At 37.0% G+C, this 19,571-nt stretch overlaps 1 protein-coding gene across 9 annotated transcripts in view; it reads right to left on the reverse strand.

Annotated features, from left to right (window-relative positions):
• The window catches only part of PARD3B (par-3 family cell polarity regulator beta), a 437,827-nt gene that overhangs the window by 190,344 nt on the left and 227,912 nt on the right, over positions 1-19,571 (reverse strand). For all 9 annotated transcript variants that reach the window (XM_050899878.1, XM_050899879.1, XM_050899877.1 and 6 more), the window contains exons 11-14: positions 18,153-18,338; positions 11,130-11,300; positions 7,527-7,656; positions 1,749-1,848 (exon numbers count right to left, since the gene is read on the reverse strand). In XM_050899878.1, coding sequence (XP_050755835.1) covers positions 1,749-1,848; positions 7,527-7,656; positions 11,130-11,300; positions 18,153-18,338 — 587 coding nt within the window. The remainder of the gene's footprint in view (positions 1-1,748; positions 1,849-7,526; positions 7,657-11,129; positions 11,301-18,152; positions 18,339-19,571) is intronic.

The following is a 19,571-nucleotide window of genomic DNA, read 5'->3' on the forward strand; positions in this document are numbered from 1 at the left end:
AGCCTTGCATCACTTCTGCAGAGGCTGGAGCCTGGAGGTCTTATGGAGGGTGCCATAACACTCTGAAGAATTCCAAGGTATTGTGGTTTGGTTTTGGTTTTGTTTTTTAATTATTTTACTTCAAGTTAGGCAAATATCTAAACATTTCAAAATTCCACCTGAGTGAAACTCAAAGTAACTTTCACCCGTGAGGAGTCAAACACCTCACTGCAATGCATCTGAAATCTTCTGTGCCTCTTAAATTAGAAACACAATTTGTTTTTTTTTAAATATTCTAAAATCAAAAAGCAGTTCCAAAATTAAAAACATTTATTTCTAAACTGTTCAATCCAAAAGTTTAGTTTTACAGTGTCAAAACAGTTTCCCCAGTTTTTTGATGAAATGCAATTTCAGTGAAATCAGCGTGACTTGACACAGCAATTCAATTTCAACAGAACTTAAGTTCCAAATGGAAAACTCAAAAAAAAAAAGTTCCAATATAAGACTGGAAAAAAGTCAGGGTGGGAGAAAGGGCCTGTAAGTTCATCAACATTTTAATACATCATTATCATTTAAGAGAATGTTTTTGCTCCCAGCTTGTTGAAAAATTAGGAACGCATTCTAGCAAACAACTGCAGTTAAGAATTTAATGCAGAGTTCCATTAGTCTATGTAGACTTCTGTTTGTTTACCATGTCATACATACCTGCCTTGGACACCAGAAATTAAGAAATTACTCTAGTGAAATTACTCTATGTTAGCAAAAAGAAAATAGTTACAAGAGTCTTCACTGTATGAAGAATTCAAGGTATCTGTAATAAAATGTATCTAACTCTTCGATACTATGTGCAACCAATCATTTAAAGGACAGTTTTTAATCACATCGATGCACACAAGGACAGAAGTGTGGCTAAGTTTTTAGTTGAAATGCATACTTTCCTAATATCATTGCAATAAAACAGTTGCCTGACTATCAAAACTGAATACACACAAAATGAGTAAACAGTGTTCAACATTGAATTTTCAGCATCAGAAGTATGATAGGTTGAAATGATGCTTTAATTTGAATCCCGTGCTACTTGAGACAGACAAAGTATATGCCATCATGAACTTCAACATGTTTACACTTTTTTCTGCACTTCCAAACTTCCATATTTACTAAGGAAATTAAAGCTTGTAGCTGCCATCAAGCACACCAGCCTTTACACAAGGTATTCTTAAAATGTCTGAAAAACCTACCTAATGCATTTACAACTGGTGAAGTGTCCATTAATTTTCCCCCCACATGTTTCAATGTTCAAACTTACTGAAGCTTCATTTTGTAACCTCAAGAACGTCTTTGGCTGACATACTGCATAAGAAGATTCAGTTTCCTACCAACTGAATTTGGCTAGGACTTTTAAAGCTTTAAGAGACTTCAGGCAATGCATCTACACATTGCACCCATTGGTATAGTTTTAAATTAACTTTTTTTTTTTTAATTGGGATTATGTTTTGGGATTCTTTTTGTTTTACTGAACACATGCTGGGTATTGTGATCCATATATCATGGATAGCAGGCATACTGCAGCTTATGAACAACTGAAATGAACAATGCACTAAATGCTAAAATAACATTCCCAGCTTATATTAAAGGATCATCCAGGTGACTAAAAACAGTGGTACAAATTTGTACAAAATAAAAAGTGATTTTAAAATCAATTACAACTACTATCACAACGACCAATGAGGAATTAGGGCTGTAACTATTAAGAATAGCCGAAGTCCAACCTATGATTATAACCCTCATTCAGCAGATCCTCGCTGGGATGCGGTGGGAGAGGTGGAGGGGTTTCATTTTCACCATTGCCACGATCAGACCCTGGCAACTCTGAAATAAAATTTAAAAAGATGTTAAATAAGCTGCAGAAACAAGTACATTACACCAGTTCACTGATCAATGACTGGACTGGAAGGCCTCAAGCAATGCTGAAGTGAGTCACAAATTATTCAAATCCCTAAACTAACTAAACTAGAATTAAAATCACACCAAGCAGAAAATATACCCCTTGGGATTTCCTGAAGAGCTGATTTTCAGATTTGCATATGCATAATTAAAGATAAATATAGGGAAACTTTGTGCTTATAGTGAAGTTGAGTGCAAGGCACAAATTGCTTTACTCCATTTGAGTGGATTTTCACTTCTACATAGCTGCATCCTAACTGATTGTAGGTTCACTCTTTCACTCCCTTTGATGGGGAACATTTACTGCCTTTCATGTACAGAAGAGAACCACACTCTCAGCAAAGAGTTCAGAAGAAGAAAAATTTCTGTTATCCCATGGCAAGAGAAGAAAGAGGCATTTCTGAATTACACTGTTCATTTTCCTACCATTACGGTAATTCCTTCTTTACCTTTACAAAAGGCATTCAGCTCACACCAGAAAATTACTTTGGACCAAGAAAAACACGAACTACTCAATTAAACCATTCAGTGGTTTGCTAAGCAACCACACTTACATACCTGCAGTATTTAATATGACTGCTGTGCCTGCTGTAGGCCAGTTCATTATTGTCCTGTAAATTCACCTCTCAATCTAAAGGTCTAATCTTATAAGAAGTCCCTACATTTTTCAATGTAGAACATGCCTTCACCCCTCCAAAACTTAACAGGAAATATGGACACTTAATTCTTGGGTTTCAATGGCAGGTAAGCAATTTAACAATACTGACATACCACACTTTCACGTGACCTGTCCTGTTGCATTAAACGTTGCTAGTCTTTTTGCACAATCCTGTATGAAAGTACTAATCTAACTTGAGAGAAAAAGCATTTACAAGGAGGGGATCAAGGCAGACCGCAACAGATTATATTTATTAGATAAGAGCACTGAGATAGTTCCCTAAAACAGATAAGAGCACTGAGATAGTTTCCTAAAAGCAAGCAAACAAACAAACGAACCCCCAACAAAACCACACTATTAGCTCAAGAATCCTATAAAACTCCTATTGGCTGGATAGCCTCCTAAAGATCAGAAAGGTAAGAAATAGTTCAAACCCCGTATCTCGGGAAAAGTGAGAATGTCATCAGAAGACAGTGAAGGTGAGCAGATGAGGAGAAAAGTTCTAATGAGACCTTAAAAAATATCTATTGCCAGTCTGATGCAGAAAACAGGTATGCTACCTAACATACACACACACTGGCTTCTTGCATTATGATCACATTCTTGCAGGTTGCAATTTAAGGACAGGAAACAGATGAAGAGTAAATGGCAAGTTCTCACAGTAAAAAGAATTTAGAACAAAGGGAAACTCATACTCTTCAATGTAATTAAATGATCTGAAAGATGAATCAGAAGATGAAAAAATTTACTGATGTAAAAACACTCAGAACTACCAAATAAGCAGACTATGAAGCTCTGCAAAAAGATTGCAGGATATTAAGTAGGAAATGCAGGTGAAATTCCCTTAAATTGACTGCAAAGTGATACACATGGGAGTAAGGGAAAACTCTTGACACATACACAAAGGCTACTACTTTAGCAATTACCACTCTGGAACAATACAATAGAAGTGCACTGGATCGTTTTTTGAATATATGCTTAGTGAAGTCAAAAGGAAACAGACATTTAGAGCCTTAAGAAAAGTCCAAACACTCCATCTAGAACTCAGAGTTAATGGTGTGCCTAGTTTTTAAACAGCATCTAAGGTTTCATTCTTCCTATCTGAAAAAGGATGTAACATAATTCAGAAACATTGAAAACGTGGCAAGGGTAGCTGGACACATGCAGAAACATTCCTACAAGGAACACAGGCTAGGATTCTTTGGTTTAGAGTAAGAAGCAATAAAAGGGGATACAAGAAATTGTATGAATTGTATGAAATTGTAACAGCTATGCATAAGCTGAAAAGGAAGCTCTCATTGACTGTCTCATACACAGTAACCAGAAGGCAGTAACCAGTGTAACTATCAAGTAGCACACCTAGGACAAACACAAAGTAGTATTTTTTCCTGTGCAATTAAACCATGAAACTCATTGCCACGACGATGTTTTGGAAACCAAATTTTTAAAAAATATTAAGAAATGGACTAAAAGTTAGAGAGGTATCAAAGGCACAATGGTCCAGACAGAACCTCTGATTTAGGAAGTCCCTAAACCACTGACTACCCAAAGTAGGAAAGAGACACCTGATGGAAGGGGGGGGAATAAAAAAATAAAATCATCACACCACACCCTACACTGTGCCTTACTGTCTTTGAGCAGCCTCTGATAGCCATAGCAAGAGATTGAGCTTATCATGTGGTTATATTAACTTTGATTCACAGTAACTGATACGTCATTTCACAAAGGCTGTTTGGTGACAGGTTACCACTGGCATTTTTCTTGCAGTACACAAATGGTACACACAGAAAAATGTCAGACTTCCTGAGCGAATCGGAAATGATCACAAGGGACTACAGCTCCCAGCAAAATGGAAGCAGGAGCAAAAGAGTGAGAGAATTTAACCACGAGGTAGTCACTGGCTCCATGTTCACGACCTCAGGAAATTATCTTAACAGATCCAGATTGATCAGAGGAACAGCTAAGCCACTAAACAAAACGTACTGAATTTTCAGATATAAACAGTTTAGGAGAGTAAATAATTGAGTCTGTCTATAAGATACATGTAATGTTTACAAGCAAAACTTAAACATTAATTTAAAATTTCACTGCTTAATTTTCTATCTTGACGTTATCAAACGTATGAAAAGAGATGCTTGTACAATCATGAAGATTCGGTAGTCTATGGTAGTAGAGAGAGTTTATGATTATTCTACTACTTCACCATAGTAGTAGAATAACCAGCATTTCCCCTATAACTGTTTATAATGTAGGGTTATAACAAATATATAAGAACCTCTAATGAAACACATTCCAGTAATCTTTCAACACCAGAAATGTAAAGCTGCTGGCACTGAAGTATCAATTCTCAAAGAGGTTGTTCTAAAAAACACTGAATCTGTGCAACAGCTTGGCTGCAAAAGAAGTGAGGACCTGAAAGTAGCAAGTATTATTCATGTAAAAATAGAACAAACACTGGCATTTCAATATTGGCTCAGTATCCCCTCCCCCTTTATTTAAATATCCACAGGCAAGACAAAATGTAATGTTTCGGCTATAACCACTTTTCCCCAGACATTAGTTTTTCTTGCTCATGTATAATAAAAAGACTCTTAAAACAGACAGCAATATTAGCAGGCCAAGCTTCAGTGTATTTTTGCTGAGCTTTTATAAGAATTTTATTGGTAGAAGCAGTGAATGACACTGGAAATAACTTATTAGAAAACATTAATTGAGAAAGTGGCATTTTATTAAACGTAATAACAGCTCCTGTCATTAAATTCTTACATTAGATTCTGTATTATGTTAAAAATCTCTTCTATCTTTTATTATTCTTTGTAAAAATGTACCAGCTGTACTTCTACACAGAGATCTGGATGGTATACCATAAGAATGTACAAGGGACTGTTCCTGCCTGTCACAACCAGCTCACCATGTCTGTGACTCACATCCTTAAACAGACACACAACCTAAAGTTCTTAACTGACTTAAATGAGGGTTGTGCACAGGCGTAGTGTTTTGCCTTTATAGATGCCTTGAAAGACTGAGGACAAAACTTTATAAGAAACAATGCAAAAAAATTTTTGAACCAGTGACTGGAAATAAGTCACAAGCTCATATGGAAAGCAGAATGAGTATTAGCTCAATAATAATTAATACTATGACTTCAAAACTAGAGAAAGATTTCTACAATGTGCAGGACTACTGTAAGCCCAAAGTGTCTCTCACCAAGAAAATTAGTCCTACTGCAGACACCCTACTGCTGAAAGTGCCTGTGCAGTTCTCCATTAAGATTACTTAAACTTTACTCATCAAATGCCAAATCTTCAACAGAAATCGCAATACAATGATACTTCTGGTAAAGTGCTAGAAACGTCTTTGTCATCTGTTGTCCACTGACTCCAATTCCAAACTGCTCCCAGGCCATGGCTGGGAAGGCCCCAGCCATGTCAAACCCTCCCTGACAATAGCCCTCAGCAGCACTCTAGAGCATCCTTTCCACATCCAACACACATTCTCTTCTGAGGCCATCACATTTTTTTGCTATAATGCCTTCTTATCACCATTCTTTAATTAAAAAGATGTCTATTGAAAACAATTTTATGAATGAGCTGCAAACTAGTCATCCTGATTTTTGGATCACAGTTGGAGAATCCTTATCTGAAAGTACAGCTCTTCCACATACTTCATTTTGAACTTTAAGTGACAAGTTACCAGTTGCCATTCACCTGTATGAATGGCTCCAGAGCAGTTGCTTATATGTTTTTTAACGAAGTGTTTAAAGGTATTGGCTGCTTTCTGATCCTTTGGCAATGACTAACTCTACAGGTCAGGCTAGCTCCGAGGATGACCCCTTTCTCCTGTAACTACAGAATCAGTGTAAATTCCATACAAGAGAAATATAAGGTAGAGCTAAACAAAAGGATCTGATCTTTGAATATTTACAATGCTTGAGTCTATACCTAATTCTTTGCCTGGAGTCACATTGTCAAAATACTGAAGTCAACAAAAATGATTTACCCCTAAATTACCTGGGAGTTTCTCTTGAGCTTTACAGATATGGACTCTTTGGTTTTGGTTAAAAGTACCCCAACACAGTCATCACAGCAGCCTATGAAATTACTTTTTGCAGGCTACCCAGATTCTACAGTTGTCTAGGGAAGTGGGAAAAATTCATAATTCAACTACATCAAAGAAAACCTTTTTTTCCTACCGGAAGGTATTTAAGTATGTGCTTGGCTTGAAGGATAAGAGCACACTTAAAAGGACAGGGTTCAAGACCATCTCAAATACTTAAACTTTTCAAATAACTAGTACCTTGCTGAGTCAGGTGCAAATTGGACAGATAGTACAGTATGCCATCAGAAACGAAAGACACAGGAAAATAAGTGATCTTAAAAGCTCTTACTTATATGCTTGCATATGCTCATACATGTAGGTTTTCTTTGTAAAATGTACACCTCTACCTTTATTTTTTTTAATGAGTTCATTAATATAATTCCAATTTGTAAATTAAGGGAATGTTTCTAACCTTTGAACAAATTTTACCTTTAAGTCTAAAATAAGCAAGTGTACTTTATGAATATCACGCTTTTGTATAAATTCACTTAGCTTATAATAACCTGGGACATAATCTAAGAATTCAATGCAAAAATCATTGCACTCATTAAAGATATATAGAAAATAAACATTTTGACAACATATATTTTGCACTCATCATTTGTTTTTTATCCAACCTTACATGTTGGGGCAGCGAGCTAGAAACTGTTACTTAAACTGGAATTTGTGCCAGGAATCTAATTCACAACTTCTGAGTCAGCTCTCCCACCCTCGCTGGATCTTCAAGCCTCAAAGTAACATAGTGTGCACTTAGTCTAATTAACTGCTTTTCTAGTGGCTGTGGATTTCAAAAAACAAAAACACAAAGCACTTTCTTTTAGCACAGAGAAGGATATCTAGAGACTACCTTTTATTCTTTCCTGAGGACTGCACGTTACAAATTGCTGAAGAATAGTATCATTGCGTCGGGGAGCAGCTGTGAAGTTCTGACTCCCGTCATAGGCTGATTTTTGAAAGACTCCCTGGTCTGAGCGTTCCTAAGGGAAAAACAGAACCACACATTGTAACAAAAAAATTCAATGTTCAACAATGCAGAAGATCAGCCATCACTACAGACAGCGCACAAATCCAGTGTAATGTAACGTATTCACTGTACATTGCTTCCTTTCAAATGAGAAACTTGAAAGGTATCTTCAAAATTACTATCTGTTTTTGCTGACCATGAACTAAGACAACATCTAAGCAATAACAATCACTAAGAATGATGCACAAAAATAAAGACTGGGTTTTTTTATGACCCACAACTGGCTTCATTCAAATTCTCCATCTGGGAGGGCAGCTTGTGACATTGTCAACACAAGAACACGGGCAATGCCAATGGTATTTTTCTGCCAGCCAGCTGGTTCCCTTCTCTCAGAGACTGAGTGCATATGTTCTGATGATCACACACTAGAGCAGTTTTGCAAGTAAGGAGTTACACCAAACTCCCAAACGCAGGTCTTCTGGCTAGCAGCTAAACAAACTCCTGTCACACCTCTAGTCAGCTTTTCTTTTGAGACATTTCCCACCCCCCATACATGCCATTATCTCCTAATTTATTCTCCTGAGCAGTTGCTCAAAAGAAAAAAAAAAAAAGGGGGGGGGGGGGGTGGCGGCGCACGGGGGAAATCACAGTCTGTAAAACTGGGACAGACCCAGAAAGACGTTTCTGTACTCTTTATTCAGGGAAAACAGAAAACCCACACAGGGGAATATTATGGCTAGTTTTCAAAATAACCTTTACAGTTTCTGTGATTTTAGATCTGTTTTTTGAAGGGGCCTCCAACTGGCTTCTATTTTTAAAGTGCATGTTCATTATGCTAGCACATGTTACACTAAATATATCATTCCTTAAATTTCATAGTCACACCTACAGAAGAAATGCATGTATCTAACCCATATAATTTCTTTGTGAAATGATGCAAGAGGTTTAATGCATTGGCAAGTGATTGCCTACAAACCAACACATAAGAAAGGACAGCGTGTTACATCACCTTGCAACCTGCCCTTCAAGCTTAATAAAAATAAAATAATAAATAATAAAACTAAAATAAACAAAATAATAAAAATAATAGTAATGATAAAATAATAACAATAAAATAATAATGTGGCAAAAAATGCACCTTGGAACACAAATCAATGCTGGGATGCTCATGGTGACAACATGGCTACAAATGTAGTCTCAGTGGACAGGCAGCACATGCAACATTCTCTCCTCCTTCTTAGTGCAGCATCAGCCATTTGAAAAGGCTATTTTGAACCTCTACAGAAACACACACACCACACAGCCGCTGACAATTATGTTTCTTCTTGTTACTGGAAATTCTTTAGTTTACATAAGAGTCCTCATGTTGCAAGGTCCACATTTACTACTTTCTCATGAATACTGCTAGCTAAATAAAGCCTTGCAACATCCGAACTACTACTACATTGGAGACTTGTACCCAGTGGGATAAGGAGCCTTAAATTAACAGCAACAACAAATCTGCTTTTCCAGCTCTTTGATAAATGACACAATCAATATCCCAACAACTGATCAGTAACCAGCCTAATTAGAGTATTCAGCTTATAAAACATAGCTGTCATGGAAGACCTCCATTAGCGTCCTGACCAATAAATACAATAATGCATTTCTAAACGTATTCTCCTTCTACCAAGCTGAGACGCAGTACTCAGGAAGCTGTTTTGGGGAAAGGAAAGAATGGGCAACAACCCATTTCTGCTACGGTCTCCAGACTCAAATGGAATTACAATTGAACCTAAAGACTACCCTATAGAAATTAATTCCTGTCTAAAATGAATTTGATTCAATCAAGACCTCATTACGCATTCTTCATAGGGCATGAGTCAAGATTATTTACCTCTTTCATACATCTGGGTAATACACAAAACTATACACTTAACTATAAAAAGCAGCCTCATACTTTTATTAGGTCAATCTGATGTTTGATTGCAAGGGTTTTTTTTAAATTTTGGCTTTTATTAAATGAAGAAAACTTGCAGGAGTGAGCTTTATTTGAAGGTGAGCTATCTTTCTTATGTTACAAGAGTGAACAGTAAATATAACATATACCTTGTAATTCTTCCTTACAGCATAATACTATGTCACATAGAAAAGGAAAGCAAAAATGTGTTTTCCTCTAACATAGTCCAGAATTGCTAATGAATATTTTTCATATTTTCCTGGCACGACTGACATCAGTGAGGCTTTTGCAAAGTGTCCTCCCAACAAAGTTAGAGCATAATGCTCGGAAAGTAATATACTTCTATATCTATTCCTCAATCAATCAATGATGGTAGTAAATCAAATAGAAAATTATCAGGAAAATATTAAGAGTTAATTATACTAAAAGATATCTACATTCTCTTCCCCCCTCTGATATTTTATGCAAATACACCCACAAACATGATTGTTCTTAACATTTTAAAATGTTCCAGCAATGCTTATTAAATAAGAAGCTCGAAATCATCTCTTGGAATTCTATAATGGGATTTATTACAACCTTTTATACCACAAATCCACTTGTACGTATTTTTATTTTAAGGAACTGTACAGATATTGAAAAACTATTAAAATATTTACTCAGGAGTCAAAATTAAAACTGGGGTAAGTAGTAAGGGCAGCCAATATACATACATACATATTATCCATGTAAAGATGAAGAAAGAGTGAGCATATGTGCATGCATGCATGAAAGGGAGGGAGCAAGAGAGATAATAAAACCAATCTTTTACAAAATGAGGCGACTGGCAAACATCAGTGTATTTGAGGTCTAGAAAACATAACCATTAAAATTTCTCTCTTCTCTTATTTTTTTACCTCACTTAAGCAAGTTTTATGTTAATCAACTCAGAAACCCATCCTGAAGGGGTGGCCTTCATCTGACCAAGGAAAGTGAAATATTAATTCCTTGAAGGTCAAAAAAAAAAGGGGGGGGACGGGAGGGACAGGCGGGGAGAGAGAGAAAAAAGGTGGGGGACAGGACAGGACCAGAGAAGAACACAAAAAAAAAAAAAAAGTGGAGTGAATTAAAATACTAATGAAACTGAAAAAGCAAGAGTGAAGTAAAATGCAAGTCACACTAAGACATTAAGGTCTCTCATCATGACAACAAACGAAATCAGAAGAATTCAAATTGTCTGTATCCAAGCTATTGCCTTGAGGAGGCAGCAGATAGTCAAAACTACATCAACATATTAAACCTAAATTAACCCTTTTGCTTTTGGACCACATTTGCTTTTGTTGTAATAATTGTCAAAATAAGAGGCAACTTTTAGCCTGGTCTCAACAGGAACAGCAAGACCAGGAGATATCAACCAGAAACACCGTGTGAATCCTGACTCCAGGAAGTCAAGAATTCATTCTGCCAGAAGGAGCTCTCTGTGACCGAGAATTTAGTCATCATCTCTTGTATGCAAAAACACTGGGACTGGAAAGACATTTATCTAATAAATGCATTTACTGCTTCACCTCTGTCTGCACCTCTAGTCTCCGGAGAACTACCAGCTGGATCCTCCCACGAATGTTCCCCTCCATGGACATGGAGCGCCTCAGTGTTTCCATAGCTTCATGATTTGACTTGCCCAGAAGCGACTCCCCATTTACTGCAACAAGCTGATCATTTACTCGCAAACGACCATCCTACAAGCAAAAAAATAAAAACAAAATATTTTTTTTTAAAAAATCAAGAATTATTAGGCAGAGGTGCTACATACAGGAAAGCAAGATGCAGGCAACCAGACATTGTTTTCTAAAATTTAAGAAACAAGAGACTGCACAGTACCAGGTCTTAAAAAAAAAAAAAAAAAAACCAACCAAAAAACCACCACCACCACCACAAAAAATCTCTGTGTCCATTAATGGACCATCTTTTTCCTCCATTCACTACATTTTGGGAAGAGTTCATAGGGCAATTACAAACATAGAAGTGCATGCACATGCCACTGTTTTTCTTGCCTGTACAATTTAATTTGTATCAGTTCTAAAAAGAAAACAGGAAAAGGAGCTTTTGGTTAGTTAAAAGGACCTACACCACAGCTGTTAGTATCTGCAGTGCGACCATGAAGGACTACTGCAACATATTTTCCATGCATTATTATCTGCTATTAGGGTCTGGTAAGAAACAGCTCCAAAAATTTTGTCTTATAGTCTCACTAGTGTCTATCTTGTCACAATTACCATGCCACCTTATGGGGTAGTGTTCTCAGTTCAGAATGGTCATTAAGACTTAAGCATCCTTCTTTTAATTAATGCTGTCCATGTATTTTAACATCCAAACCTGCTGCCAATAACAAAATTAGGGTTGAGCCATATCAAGTAGCCTATGCTTTGAAAAAAGTCATTCAGTTTCATTGCCAAGGTTAACTAACATTTGTGGGTGTAATAAAATCGTGGACACTGCTATTTTGTGATTTAGGAGTCCTATTGATGTTGTCATTATTATCTGTGATTTATTTCTTTTCATAAAAGCACATGCCATGGACTTTTCTCTCTTTAACAAGAAAATAAGGTATATTTAATTAAGAGACAAGAGTTTCTTTTAAAGCTTGTCAAGTTCACAATTATCAGGTTGGCATCAGACCTCAAAGACGGAAAAGAGTAAGAAACTAAAGACATCCAATATAGAAGAGCAGTGAAGAAAGAACAGCAGGGAAAGAACTTGCACAGAAATACATTGCTTGGTTAAAATGAATCTTATTCATTCATAGGCTCATTACATACTCTTCATAAGGCACTCGTCCGAACTGTTTTCATATTTCATGCATCTGAGTAATTCAAAATATATATACTTTTTGATTTTTATTTTTTCTATCACTAAGATGTTCAATTAACTATTCTGCTATTCCTGCCAAGTCTAAGTCATTTGTGCTCAAGTGAGTTACAGTAGCTGTGACAAACCCAGCTTTCTTAAGTGTTATTTTTGTTGGAACTGGGTATCATCATTACCATGGCAAAGTATGAATAGCTACGGAGCTGAAGAACAACAGCATATACCAGAATCCAAAATAAACTGGGAAGGACAAGAAGATGGAAAGACAGAATTGGGAGATGAGTCACTCAGTGAAGGAAAATGAAGAGAAATGAAACTTTTCTCTGGAGGGTATGGGAATGGAGAATAGGAAACAGCAATGCCATTTGGAAAAGATACTGAAACCTCTCCCACCTCTCTGCTGAATATTTCATGCCAACATTAATTTTCATACAGCCAAAGTCAATAGGTTAACCCCACCCTTTCTCTGCATACAAAATGATGCCATCATACATGCTAAAGTTTAGGGAGAGAAGAGTTAACATTGTTGAACAGGGAATTTTATTATTTGCACATGTTGCAATTCCTCTGTGTTCTATCAAAAGTCGCTGAAATGAATGGAGCCATTCACGGCAACAGCAGTATGAGGAAAAAAAATTTTATTTTTTGTGAGTTTCTGTAAGACTTTAAAAATTTTACAGGTCCTCATGTCCTCCTCCTATGGTCCCACAGGTTCTTGGATTACTTTTTTTCCTTTCTGTGGATAAACACCCATGTATAAATATCCGTTAAAGCTTCTTACTGAAGTATACACAAACACAATGTCAAATGCATCTTGTCATGACTACATCTGTTGACTACGCAACTGTCCTGAACACAAAGCATATTTTTAAATGAATCGCTACAGCCTCAGAAAGCTGTGAATTGGCCTGATTTTTAATTTGCCTTGTAATACTTTTGTATGAGACTTTGTATTTATTCGTATTTTAATAATGTCAGTTCTTAAAGAACTTCTTTTGATGCATCTCCCTTCTTCCCTCTTTGTTACATGCTCCACTTAAATGCAAAATTCAACGTGAATTCAACATTTCAACTATGATCGGAAAAAAAAGGTATGTGTGCTTTATAAATGCTGATCAACTACACTTGCTAAATCACCTGTATGAGGTAGGCTGGATGACAGCTGAACACTGTTTTCACACATGCTCAGGTAGAAGTTATTTCGCAGAAAAACCTTTTGCTATTTTAAAGACTGAAAAAAAAAAAAAAATCCCAATGTCTAAACAGTTTCCAAACACAGATTTTCACATCACTGGTGTTATGGCCTGGTTTAGAAGCCTGAACTGCAAGACAATCTGCTTGGCTCAAAACAAGCTAAATGTTGTTTTAACACGTTTTTTCTTTCATCTCTGAAAGGTAGGTTTCTTTGTGGCTTCCGAGTAGAAAAACAACATTTGGCATTTCAGTAAAACAGTTTTCAAATGCCATCTCTGAAACTGCAAGTGAGCTATTCTAATAAAGGGTGAAGTTACTGTTCCCTTCCTTATCCAAAAAAAGTTGGTTTTTTTATGGAGACTCACAGCAAGGGGTAGAACCTACCACCACATGGCTACCATATTCAGACAGTCAGCCACAAGACTCTCATGCTTTTTACAGTAGAGCAGGGAGATATAATGCCATGTTGTTCATGGACTTACTTTTTAATCAAAGCACACCTAGTTATTTCCCTTACCACATCAACAACATTTTTCTCAGAAGGAATTCCTTGATGGCATTTATTGGAATCATCCAATTTCCCCATCTACTGCACACAACAAGCAATGACTACTGCAACAGCACTCAGAAGCCCCAAGGAGGTTCAAGCTACACCGTGTTTGATTTGAATAAATGCACACATAGAAAATATTCCATTATTTCTGATAATGGCTCTGCTGCATTTCAGCTGCAGTAGACAGCAAGTACTTGTTCATCAGGAATGCATCACAAGTGAAAAGCCAAGATGTCTCGTGATGAACAAGGCTGAAATCCCTAAAGTTACGGGGAAAGATGATGCATTTAAACTCAGTCAAATGTTAGTTTTCTTCACATGAAAGGCTCTGCATAATTACAAATATCAAGTATTCTAGTAACCTCTTTATCCTAGGGATGATAAAAAACAGACACTTCAAAAATTACAAAAGGAGGGTAAGAAGGGACATAATGGTTCAATCAGCAAAAGCAACTGTTTTTATTCCTGCAGGATACAGTGCTAGAATACCAACTAAGAACACTAAGGCATTTTTATTTTGTTTGGTCTTGTAGCAAGAGCAGTAAGTAGGCACTGGGTCTTACTGTAGCATGTATGATGCAAGATGCATCGATATTTTCTAAAATCTTTAGATAGGACAAAAAAATCATAAAGTATAGAATTAAAGACTTCTGTTTTCCCTTATGTTTTTTTTACAACTCCCTTACTGTACTTTGCAATGCCACTAACACATCAGAGCTAGACTAATGTGTTAATGTTTTGAAAAACACTAAAAAATGTTGGCCTTTCTTCAGACCAATAACAGATAACAGTAACCAACCAAAATTGTCTGCATCTCTATCGTGGTTTAACCCCAGCCGGCAACTAAGCACCATGCAGCCGCTCGCTCGCTCCCCCCCACCCAGTGGGATGGGGGAGAGAATCGGAAAAGAAATCCTCATGGGTTGAGATAAAGACAGTTTAATAGGACAGAAAGGAATGAAAAACAATGATAATGATAATAATAACATGACAGTAGTAATACTAAAAGAATTAGACTATACAAAGCAAGTGGTGCACAATCCAATTGCTCACCACTTGTTGACCGATGCCCAGTTAGTTCCCAAGCAGCGATCCGCCCCTCCCAGCCAACTCCCCCAGTTCATATACTGGGCATGATATCATATGGTATGGAATAGCTCTTTGGCCAGTTTGGGTCAGCTGTCCTGGCTGTGTCCCCTCCCAACTTCTTGTGCCCCTCCAGCCTTCTTGCTGGCTGGGCATGAGAAGCTGAAAAATCCTTGACTTAATATAACCACTACTTAGCAACAACTAAAAACATCAGTGTGTTATCAACATTCTTTTCCTACTAAATCCAAAACACAGCACTATACCAGCTACTAGGAAGAAAATTAACTCTGTCCTAGCCGAAACCAGGACAGTCTTATACGTAACTCTTCATTCTAAAAAACACACTGGTGAAAGAAATTTAATGTATCAAAACCTTTATACAGCATTAGAAGGACTGAGCATTTACTTCAGCAGTGAAACAAATGTGTTGAAGTTCGATGTATTACATGTCGTCTTTTAAAGACAAGTGGTGACTGTATAGACAAGGGGATAAAGCTCCCCCTTATATCAGCATGATATCACAAAATCAGAACAAATTTTAAACTCTAAATGCAGGAGTGAGAAATAGTGAGAGAGTTCTCATGTCAGTGAGCACTATGATTTCCTCCTCTGATAGTTTCCCAAGAAAACTTTGTATACTGAAAAGCAAATGCACATGTCTAAATCCATAATACTCCATTTCAGAGAGTTACAATGAATAGCATGGGAGAATGCTCTGGACAACTACCAGCTGGAAAGAAAGGCTTTTTATGCAAAAACTTGCTACAAGACGACATTTAAAATAAGGACAATAAGGACATCTTTAAATATTTATGCACAGATATATGCACACTTTTTAACTTGATACAAGAAATTTTATTAATTGTTAGTACCCACTGATTATGTTTTGTTCTATATAAAGGTCATTAGACAGGAGAAAGACAGCTGTTCTCCATTCATACGCATGAGTAAACTGTGGTTCTTAAGACATTGCCAAAATGACTGCATTCTTTGAGTACTTGTATAAAACACACAGGAAAGATTCTCTGAACAGTTCTTGTTGAAGCTAGAGCCTCAGCTACTATCTCATTTGCTCTGGACCCTACACTCAGATCTATTACTACACAGTTCTAATTGGTGAAAGGGTTATAATGATGTAGAATAGAGAGTAGGTCACAGGACCACAAGTTATTACAAGACAAAATAATCTTCCAGTCATGGTGACTAACTGTGCCAGTTGCTCGTTTACTTAAGTGTGAGCACAGAAGTCCTGCTTTATTAGTTTGCACACTTCTCAAGCCAAAATTAACTGCTCTGGAGTGAGTAACTAGGGGAGAATAGAGCATGGTAAACACACAGAGCTAGAAAGGGTTGTCTTACGTGTCTATGATGTGACAAGTCAGGTAGCTAGCCCACTAATGCTGCTGGAATATGGCTCCACAAGCTTTGCTATTCAAAACAATGAGTTTATTCATGGCAATATACACTGTCACTGCAACTGGTGTGGACAATTACTCCAGGAACACAGAGCTGGGAAAGCAAAGAGGGCAGCCTCATTTTCACAGTAAAATGAGTTGTACTCTGTAGCAGACACGCACATAAATTGAGTTTATCCAGCCCTAATTTGGCCAATTGTGCCTTAACTCATTTCTGATATACACCAAGTAGATGAGCTTACTCACTTGTCATTTAGCCCTAAGTTAACCACGGACAGTGTTCTGAACTGCATGTACCAGGCTCAGTTATACTTGAGAAGATCCAAGCTTTGAAATAACTGTGGGACTAGGACAGGTAAATAATAGAAGCAGGGAAGTATTAAACATTCACATCAAAGCTAAATCCTTGATTATTGCTATTTACCAGCTGCTGTAGATAGACAATCGTGAAAGTTTTAATGCTCTGAATTATCCTACTCAGCGGGCTGATGTCAGTAGAGGAATTTACATACATTGAATTAAAAGGTATTTTTACAGAAAAGAGAACTGCAAGGAATTGCTGAGATAACACAAGAGAAAAAAACTACATGATGGATCCACAAGTTAAACATACTAGCCCTGAAAGATTAAGACTTTTGTTTCTAATTTCAAGAAAGTTACCTTTTTCAAGTTTTATTTGGGAAAAAATGCAGTCAACAGATGTCCTAAAGACTAGAAAATAATTCAAATATTTTTTAATCATAAAAATGTACAACAGTCCTTGTATAGTCCTTAGACGGAGCAGAACAATTCATAATACTGTCATTTACCAATTTAATATTACCAATACAATCCACCTCAGGAACAATTGGTAACTTCTGCACAATTGATGCCAGGCTCAGCCAAGTCACATTTTTACTATAGTAGTAAAAAATATTTTTGAATAAAGAAAGAAAAATTATGAGCTAGCTTTTTATTTACAGCATAAACACAGAATCCTTAACCTCACAGAATTGTCTATTTCTAATTTTTGTAAAGAAGTACGTCTTTTGATTGTTTTTTTTATGGGTCTGCCTGTATCACTTTGGGAGGACCAAAAGCAGTGCAGATAGACAATAAATGTAGATATCTAACTTCTCTGTCACTGAGCCTAGCAGCACGCAAACTTTCCCATGCACTTCTGTGGGCTGTGGGGAAGCTGGGAGGCAGCTTCTCCTCATACCCACACACCCTTACCCTTCTCCCCCTTTCCCATTTCCTGCAGCATCCAAATGCCCCAGAAGGTTTCCACCAATTCACTTCCCTTGTGGCAAACCCTACCACACATGACACCAGAATCTTGGGACAAAACACCAGTAGATTTGCAGTTCACCTAAAGGAACGAGTGAGAAAAAGGTATTTGTTCCTAGAATGCTTATCAAGTGAGATTCAGTACACAACACAGAAATGTCAGAATTCCAATGCAGTCATTGTCTCATGTGTTTCTTCCATACCTTAAAAGCAGCACCTCCGTGAATAACAGATTTGATGAAAATCCCAAGATCAGCTCCAGTCTCCCGAGATTTGTTGCCTTTTAAGCTCACACCAAGTCCAGCAGAGCCAGAATCATTCAGAGGAATCTCAAAGGTCAGCTGCTCTGTGGTTTCTGGAGAAAGAATACTGCAGTTTGGCTCTCCTTTCTGTTGGAGAAAACAAGGATGAAAATATGGGTGAAAAGGGGGCAGAGACAATGCATAAGCTAGTTGTATCCATAGGTTCATATGACAAGAAATAGTCCTCTTCCAGAAAGTAGCTTGAAGAAGCAGCCTTATAACCAACAATGCATTTAGCTGACATTTTGTCACGTGATCTGGCTTAAAATGTTATTTTTAGTGATACCTAGGAATATGCCTAAATAGAAGGTAAAATAGCTTAGTTCCACATGATATAAAACTGATGTTGCAGCAGAATATAAAAAAGACATTTATTTTAAACACAGCTGCATTAAAAATGTAAGCCATAAAACTCTCAACATCTTTACATGCAGCTCACAAACTGTAATGATAGTTGTACTGTTAAATCCTATTCCCCTCTGAAAATTGAGTTTCATTCTTAAAAAATTATCCTTCCCTTAAACCTGTCTATAGAGGGAAGTTGATGTAACAAAAGTGAAGGCGAGAATAGAAAATGCAGTAACTTATTCTGCACTAACTCCCTTTGTACATACTTTTGTTCCATAGAGGTTTGGGCTTTTTTTCCTTCTGGTATAGGTTGATCCTAAGATTTTTTCCTAGATTACATTGTTGTTTACAAGACTGCCAAGTCAAGTCCATAGCTAGGGAAGATCAGAAAGAACCTTCTTTTACTGCCTACTGTATCTGTAGTTTTGTGGGGTTGTATGTTGTTGGGGGGAGGGGTGTGTTTGTTTGTTTTGGTTTTTTTAAAGCAGGTTAGAATCATGACATTAAACAAAATCAAATTCTTGCCTGAAATATTCATACTGGCACTCTACAGAAATAAAACTAGGACAAGGAGACCTACTATGCAGTAAAGTGTTCATGGAAGGTATTAGTGGAAAAGACCTTATGCGTCACATCTGATTTTATTCCACTCTTCCTTCTCCATACAACTCTAAGACAATTAATTAGTTTACGTTTCTTGTCATTTGGACTTTTTTTATTCTTTGTAACAGTAGTGTTAAAGAAATTAATAGGAAAAAACTATGAAAAGGAAATACACAGACAAGTACAAGTTGAAAAAGATGACTGCGGGCTGCTTTCAAGGGTGTCAAAGCCTTAAGTTAAATTATCAAGTAGAGGCCACATGCAAGGAGGACTATAGTAGCTGGGCCAATCCTCCTTTTACCTAATGAAGGATCGTTTCCAGGGCCTAAGCTGCAGCACATTCAGTATCAATGCAATTGTCAGCAAAGG

This window comes from Gymnogyps californianus, chromosome 7, assembly GCF_018139145.2.
Source record: "Gymnogyps californianus isolate 813 chromosome 7, ASM1813914v2, whole genome shotgun sequence".
Lineage (NCBI taxonomy): Eukaryota > Metazoa > Chordata > Aves > Accipitriformes > Cathartidae > Gymnogyps > Gymnogyps californianus.